The following is a 7,966-nucleotide window of genomic DNA, read 5'->3' as shown; positions in this document are numbered from 1 at the left end:
ATATATGAGCTGTATTGGTTTGAAAAGACGCTGCCAGCACTTAAAAAACCCTGTTGGTGGACCCAGGCCCTTATGAGCCACTTCGACCTTATGACCTTTCGACCTCATGTTTGTCCATGAAGATTTCTAGTCTACGTACTTTTAAAACTGTTCACATGAAGTTTCTAGATATCAGTTTGGGGTTCCACAGGGCAAACTTTTGTTTTAAACCTCATGCGTGTTACTTGGAGGACTTTGAATAATTGAAGAGATGGAGTGAGAGCCAGGAGTTTTGCTAAGCTTAAGCTTTACTTTATTTTTGGGACATACCTTCTTTTTGTTGATGTAGGTTCTGAATGGTTACTGGATGCTGACTTTACAAAACAGATACCTTTTCAGGTACCTCCTGAAGGTGTTGTCTCGTATGCCGTAAATAATCGGACTAATGGACCTGGGCAGGATTTGTACAATAATATAACAAGCAAAGAGACTGTCTGTATAATTCCGAGGAAACCTTTTGCCTAGAAAAGATAATAATGGAGGGCCGATGTATTTTGCCATTCCCAGCAGCAGCTGGAACCCGTGCAGCAGGATGGTATTTCTGGCCTTGTTAGCACCTTTGCTCGCTGCTTTAGCCGTGAACAGGATCTTAAAGTAAGTGAAGAAGATAGTGATCCAAACTGTAACGAGAAGCACTGAATGGATGACGTCTCTCTTCTTGATTATGAGCGGATTTGGAAAGGCTGTTTCTCTGAGGCAGAACACCTGGGAGCCGAAGAAGTCCAGCGGCTCGGTGGCCAATGTGATGAAGAGATCAGGAAGTACGGACAACACGCTTGTAAACCAGATCAAACCGATCAGCACCAACGTTCTCCTGACGGTGCAGATCTGCACGTGGCGCAGCGGCATGCAGATGGCGATGTAGCACTCCACCGCCATGCAGGCCAGGTTGAGAGGCGTGTTCTCGGTGGCAAAGAGAGCCAGCAGGATTATGACCCAACAGACGGGGACATGCACACTGTGGATGGTGTAGCTGATGATGAACAGGGTTATAGTCAGCGTCACCTGGATCATGTCGTTGACCACCAGGTGAATGAAGAGGATGTACCGAGAGTTTCTGTAGAAGATCTGAGGGAGGGAAGCAAAACACATCTGTGAAGGTTTTCAGTCTTCATGGTAGATCATAGTTACATCCAAAAGGCAACAGGACCTGGTTGAGAGACTTGGTTCAAGATTCAACCAGGTCCAGTTACCTTTTGGATTTAGCTTTGAATAACTAAACATGAGTTATAGAACAGTTATAAAAGAAACAGCTGTACCACCTAGCGTTTTTGTCCAGAGCACCAGCGTCTTTGTTCAATTTTTTTCAATGAGTAGAGAGTGTTCAGAGCAGCAGATGGCCGACAGGAGTTTCTGTACGGCTGCTCCAAAGGCTATAGTTGAAAATCTTTAAACTTTTCAGAAAGACAGCGTTGACATCACCGGTGCTCTGTTCCAAATGTGTCTGATCGGGAAATAAACAATTTAAAATAAAAAAGCATGAAGTAAAAAGTAACGAAGCAGTGTCGGCCATACAGCGGCCGTTGTCAACAGACTGTCATGGAGACCTGGTGTTTGCTGAAGGTGTGGAAGAGGCAGGCATTGATGTAGTTGATGGAGATCCCGAGACACACGACGATCACATTCTTGGTCACAGCTGTAGAGAGGGAGTCTTGATACCAAACGACCACGGTTGTGTTGGCCACTAAGCTGTTCATCTCTAATATGAAAAAGTAATTTCTACAAAGGAGAAAGCATCATATTAGTTAAATGATATTTGTCATCAAAATGATAACAGAATACAGTAAATAATCTGATCTAAAGGAAAACAAGTTAAAGGAGCTATAACTCTGACACGTAGTGTTTAAAATGGACAAAGTGGACACTGAAGCTTCAGTGTTTATCCAGCTCTGCATGGGTCTGTAAACCTTTCTGTGTTCTAACCTCTCTCCATTTTTCAAAAGCATCTCCAATATTGATCCTAGTTTGAGCACGTTTCTGCTCGTGGAGCTTATTAGAAACATGCAGAGGCTTTTTAGGTCGGGTACAATCACTTCTATCTGAACCACTTCTCTTGACCGCTTCCATCACTGCAACACCTGTTGACCTGATAACTGCTCTCATATCTGACAAACCGAGGGGGTGCCTTAAAACCACCTATCTTCTCTGGTCCAAACAAATCCAGAGCATTCAGGAGCAGAATCTAAAGTTAGAAGGAGGACATACTGGCTGCTGCATTGTTGTCAGAGAAGTCAGCACTTCAACATAGCATGTTTCCTTAATGTCTGATCATATAGTAAGCTCACTTTATCATTTCACTCTCTACACATCTTACTGATTGGACCTTAAATGTTAATAATAGGACAATTTAACAGTACCTATTTCAGGAAATGTGCTTTTAAGGAAACATTGAAAACTTTCAGAATACCAGAACTATAACAACAGAACTTAACTATTATCTAAAAGTATAGTAATCTACAAATAACAAACCTACTATTTTCATTTCAACATAAAGAACTCTGAGTAATGGACATTCACCAGATGTTTGGTTTTCTAACAGAACATCTCAGAGAAGATGTCCTCCACTCAGAGAAACCTACGAGCAGGTCTTTATTTCTGTCACAAGCAGACGTGTGAACGAGGACACAATCCCCTCTTCACTTAGTCCTCGTCTTATTAACATCAAAAAAACATCAACAGAGAAGTGTGCACGTCCGTGTTTCATGACAGTAAAGAGGTCCACGTGCCTCTATGAAACATGTTAGCAGGACTTAAATGTGAGGTTTTATCTTGATGGTGTTTGTTAAACATACTGGTGAACAACCTGTGCTGAATGTAAAGAGCTTAAAGCCTGACTCAACAAATATAATGTGTGAATGTTTACATACAGCAGCTCAATGTTCTCATGAAGGCTGGTTTACTATTTCATATCAGACAGCAAGGTCTACTCATGCATATAAAATGACCTTTTTCTACATGGTAGCATCAAAATCTTTGAATAAAGCTCAGAATCTGCTATTGAAAGAAAAAACATCAGTGCACATTTCCCCTCCTCAGGCCAGCTGTCAATCACAACCTGATGGTGAGATGAAGTTTATACAGATTCATTCTGCAAAGAGAAACTCGCCTCAGAGCATCGAGCTGTAATAAAGACACACAGATCATACACGTAGCTACAAGAAGAGATACCAACGCATCGGGAATCATTGATTAAAAAAAAAGGTGACAGAAAAATGTAAATCACTCAGTCAGACAATCAAGTTGTTAAAGTCTTTCATCAACAGCAAACACGTTCGTTTAAACCAATTCTTCAGTTTGAAGAAAAGGATGTTGGAGCAATTGGATAAACTGTTTAGATAAAATATGAATCACATTTGACAGAAAGAAGATTCATGAAAAATCTGCAAAATGTTTAAGTCAGACTATGAGAAGTTTGAAAGATGAACAACATGAGAGCAGAGAAGAGAAGTTGGTTCTTACCTAGTTCATACAATAAGACGAGTACGTCAAGAGTATGGCTTCAGTAAGTGTCTGACTTTATATATGGTGTCTTACCATCCACTGTGAATATTACTGGATGAAGCCTGAGTGAGGTCACCCGTCTGTTCCTGCAGCGGGCGCTGGAGTCCCATCGATGGCGGCCTCCATGTTGGAAATGCTGTCTCAGTCTAACTTTCAGTCAACCCAACGACCACTGTTACACCGCGCCCACCTGTCAATCAGGTTAGCTACACACCTAACTATGGATAACACACATCATTCGTTTAATCAAAACTACATTGGCTGGGAAGTGCAAAACAAAATTACAAAGTGTAAAACACTTAAACAAAGTTTGAGACAAATTGACATTTTATAAAACAAAATTACAAAATCAAAACAGTTTTACAGAGGACAAAAAAATTTACAAGATGTGAAACACTTTTACAATATGTGAGACAAATTTACACTTTTACTTGTCCCCAAACAAATTTACAAATGACAAAATCTTGACGGAAAGGGAATGTACCAAATGCCAGAAGTGCATATCTCGTCCTTCCGTCTCATAGGTGTCCTTCAAAAGTTCGAGAGACTGTCCAAATGAAAAGCAAAACTGACTAATCTGGCTCAAATGAGTTCCACAAAACAGGCAAAACACCTTTCCGTCATCGCAAACTCCGTTATCACTCCAGATCACTGCTGGTTGAGTTTTTCCGCCAAAACAAACAAAATGACCCCTCGCTCGAACGCTACCGCTATGGAGAAAGTCAACGGGATTTTTACTTCCGGATCCACAATATTGAGCTCTACTTGGAGTTCATTTTCTAACACTTGCTCTGTTTGTAACCTGTTTGTAACCTGTAACAAGGCCCACCGCAGACTCGTGTGATGAACGTGACTTGCTGAATAAAGAAGGCAGGGCCGAGCCAACGGTAGACAGCAAGGGTCAATCGAAGTAGCATTAAACAATGATTGACAGTCGCACGCAGCAACGTGCAGTCTAAACATAACATGGTCATCACAATATGTTTATTACTGATCAGGCCAACCGCCAGAGCCACCCTGCCTTTACTCGCAAAACGATAGTTTGACAAGCGTCAGGCGAGTGGCGGGTGCTAGTGTTCGACCCCGATGCAGCGATCCATCTTTTTAAAGGGATACTTCACCCATTTGCATTAAGCTTTGTATCATTAGAAACCTGGTAGTATTTTTGAATGTTCGTGCATCCTGCCCTCATTTTCCCCTGAGATGGGCGAGACGGTTGCTGCCGACTTGTGTTTCGGCTGCTGCGTCCTCTGGTCGCCGCTGGCCACCAGGGCTGTTGCGACAGAAGAACGGCCTGTCGGCAGCAACCGTCTCTGGGCTATATTGCAGACGAGGAGCCCGGGCCGGCTCTAGCTGGGGCGGCCAAAAGACACTTTCTGCCTTTCCTCGGCCAAGAAGGCACCAACTTCAAGATTTATTTCTACTACATATATGACCCAATGTCAATACAGATTCATGTTTCAACGGGTGAAGTATCCCTTTAAGTTCTGATACTAATCGGACACCTTGGTTTCCGGTTTGGGTAACATCACAGAGTGACCATCAGATATCAGTGATAAATGTGTGAACCGCTTCATTGAGTCTGCCGGCCATCTTTGTTTGGTGGAACTCATCGGTCCACCTCCAGAAAATACACGACTAAGCGCTCTGCGGGAGTGAAGTTCTGACTGATCTAAAAAACAGAGCAGGAGTGTTTTTATTGAGTGAAGAGAATATAAAAACAAAAACATGAAGAAGAAGTCAAGAACACTTTGTGATTCTTTTTTTAGGTTTTATGATCATTTGCCCCAACGCTTACTGTGTGCTCACTTTACACAACAGATACGTCTTCAGATACTTTCTGAAGGCCTTGTCTCGTACGCCATAAATTATGGGACTAATGGCGCGTGGAAGGATGTGTATGATGATGTAACAAGCGAACAGGGAGTCTAAAAAGGTCTTGGGGAACCATTGCAACAGAGCGGTCATTAACAGAGGCTCTGCATACGTGGCCATACACAGCAGCAGCTGGAAGCCGTGGAGGACAATGGTGTTTCTGGCCTTCTTGGCGTCTTTGCTCGCCGCTTTAGCCGTAAACAGGATTCTGAAGTACGTGTAGAAAATGACGAGCCAAACGATGACCAGATACATGACATAAGTGACGTCTCTCTTCTTGATGATGTGCGGATTTGGAAAGGCTGTTTCTCTGAGGCAGAACACCCGGGAGCTGAAGAAGTCCAGCGGCTCGGTGGCCAACGTGATGAAGAGATCAGGAAGGACCGACAACATGCTCGTAATCCAGATCAAACCGATCAGCACCAACGTTCTCCTGACGGTGCAGATCTGCACGTGGCGAAGCGGCATGCAAATGGCGATGTAGCACTCCACCGCCATGCAGGCCAGGTTGAGAGGCGTGTTCTCGGTGGCAAAGAGAGCCAGCAGGATCAAGACGCTACACACGGAGACATTTATCTTGTAGAGGGTGTAGCTGATGATGAACAGGAGGACGGTCAATGTCATCTGGATCATGTCGTTGACCACCAGGTGAAAGAACAGGATGTACCGAGGATTCATGTAGAAAATCTAAAGAGGAACACACGGAGGGGAAACATGGAGGGGGATGATGTCAGAGTTTAAAGAAAACTCCAACAGTCATTTATTGGACCAACAGGTGTTATAAACTGAGTTTGTTGATTTTAATCTCAATGTTTAAACATCTCAGTGGTGGATTTAATGATTTGGAGGCCCCCAGATAAGGACTACTATGAGACTTCCTCCTCCTCCTCCTGTAACTATCGAGTTGATGATATTTTGTATCTTTTTAAGTTGATCAGAATGTAAATGAAGTTCTGTGTCAGTGTTTTTGTTCCCCATTTTCAGTAAACAAATCCAAAGAACACAACCGAGTTTTAATCTTTTGGTTACGGTAAATATTATGTTAGTAAACAATTTATTAAGCTATGTGGATTAGTTTATCAGAGATCGTCTGAAGCATAACGGTAGTGACGTCACAATCATCCGACCGTGGTGTAGTTAGCTTTAGCATAACGTTAGCTTTTTACTTCTGTCGGCCGCATTAACGCTTCAAACATCATAAAAATGGCGTTCATCTGTGAAGATTATCCTGCTGAACAAAACGCCTACGCTTCAGAAACGTGTGTTTACCACAGAGATTATTTTCTGTAATGATCCAAAATCTGATGAAAAAATCCCATAGGAGAATTTTCGTTAGACCCCATGGTGATGCTACTTCAGGGTTGGCCTACAAAAATACGTCATATGGTTTGTTCTCTATTGGGAACAATTTGATTATAGACTCTGATGCAAAGAAAAAAAATACCAGGTGGTCACGGGGCCTAAATAATCACAGCCAGCAGTACTCAATATCTCAGGGGAAGTCGACAATCTGGCAGTAGATTCACAATCATATTCTAAATCTAAATGTTTGTGGCTCTCGCCAACAGAGGTCGGTGTCCCGGGCGATCGTTCATGACCAATGACCTGAGGCTATTTTGGGCACGAGGCCCCAGCCAGGAATTTTCCAACCTTTGCCTCTTTGTAAAACCGCCTTTGTTCCTTCTGTTGTAAATATTGGCGGTGTTCCTACTTCCTAATACTTTGCTCCCCTTGTGAATGTTAATTGAGGGGACAAAACATTCGGGACAACTTCCAGTTTAAAGCTCTCCAGTCCAACACCAAATTGGACATCAAATTGCCCCTCGGGGATAATAAAGATACCTTGAACCTTGAACACCACCATCGCCCACTACGACAGAATGATTTCTTTGGTTAAAGTGTTAATCGTGTTATAGTACAATGTGAAGAACGTCGTACCTGGTGTTTGCGGAAGGTGTGTATGAGTCCTACATGGATGTAGTTGAGCGAGATGCTGAGGACGACCACGATCACATTCTTGGCCACGGCTTTGGTGAGGGAGTCTCGGTACTCGATAACCACGGTCACATTAGTCACAGACGACACGTTCATCTCTCAGGTCTGATAAAACAGGACACATCAGAGTTAACCTTGATGATGAAGTATCCAGTCACGTTTATGACGTCTCGTTCTCCAACACGTGGAGTCCTCAAATGAAACATGTCTGACACCAGAATCTTTAACTTTACTACAAAACTACCATACCTGTTTGGATGCCATGGCAACAAAAAGACAGCTGATATTCTGTAATTTCTTGTTTCTTCAATTTGTGCTCTCTCTCGTGAAAATCTGATGTTGTGTAAAAGCTGATACTCTCCCATCCATCCATCAACAAAACCACATTTACCAGTACAGGGTCGCGGGGGTCAGGAGTCGATCCCAGCGGTCACTGGACGAGAGGCGGGGTTACACCGTGGACTGTTCACCAGCCAATCACAGGGCTGACATAAAGAGACAGACAACCAGCCACACTCATTCACACCTACGGACAATTTAGAGTCAGCAGTTAACC

At 43.0% G+C, this 7,966-nt stretch overlaps 2 protein-coding genes across 2 annotated transcripts; both read right to left on the bottom strand.

Annotated features, from left to right (window-relative positions):
* Positions 1-339: 339 nt before the first annotated feature.
* LOC136179301 (odorant receptor 131-2-like) lies at positions 340-1,746 on the bottom strand. The gene is made up of 2 exons (XM_065955407.1): positions 1,587-1,746; positions 340-1,107 (listed from the first exon to the last, which is right to left on the bottom strand). The coding sequence occupies exons 1-2, from the start codon at positions 1,734-1,736 to the stop codon at positions 340-342; spliced, it is 918 nt and encodes a 305-aa protein (XP_065811479.1). The 5' UTR covers positions 1,737-1,746.
* Positions 1,747-5,334: 3,588 nt separating this feature from the next.
* On the bottom strand, positions 5,335-7,506 carry LOC136179300 (odorant receptor 131-2-like). Its single transcript, XM_065955406.1, has 2 exons — positions 7,354-7,506; positions 5,335-6,102 (listed from the first exon to the last, which is right to left on the bottom strand). Exons 1-2 carry the CDS (start codon positions 7,504-7,506, stop codon positions 5,335-5,337), a joined length of 921 nt encoding a protein of 306 aa, XP_065811478.1.
* Positions 7,507-7,966: the final 460 nt, after the last annotated feature.

The sequence above is a fragment of the Labrus bergylta genome, chromosome 5 (genome assembly GCF_963930695.1).
Source record: "Labrus bergylta chromosome 5, fLabBer1.1, whole genome shotgun sequence".
Taxonomy (NCBI): domain Eukaryota; kingdom Metazoa; phylum Chordata; class Actinopteri; order Labriformes; family Labridae; genus Labrus; species Labrus bergylta.
The sequence above is the reverse complement of the archived record's forward strand: the minus strand, read 5'-3'. Positions and strand labels throughout refer to the sequence as shown.

Coding starts and splice junctions, on each gene's coding strand:
- LOC136179301 (XM_065955407.1), bottom strand. CDS start 1,736: ATGAACAGCTTAGTGGCCAACACAACCGTGGTCGTTTGGTATCAAGAC. Junction 1,108..1,586: donor ACACCTTCAGCAAACACCAG/GTCTCCATGACA, acceptor TCCCTCCCTCAG/ATCTTCTACAGAAACTCTCG.
- LOC136179300 (XM_065955406.1), bottom strand. CDS start 7,506: ATGAACGTGTCGTCTGTGACTAATGTGACCGTGGTTATCGAGTACCGA. Junction 6,103..7,353: donor ACACCTTCCGCAAACACCAG/GTACGACGTTCT, acceptor GTTCCTCTTTAG/ATTTTCTACATGAATCCTCG.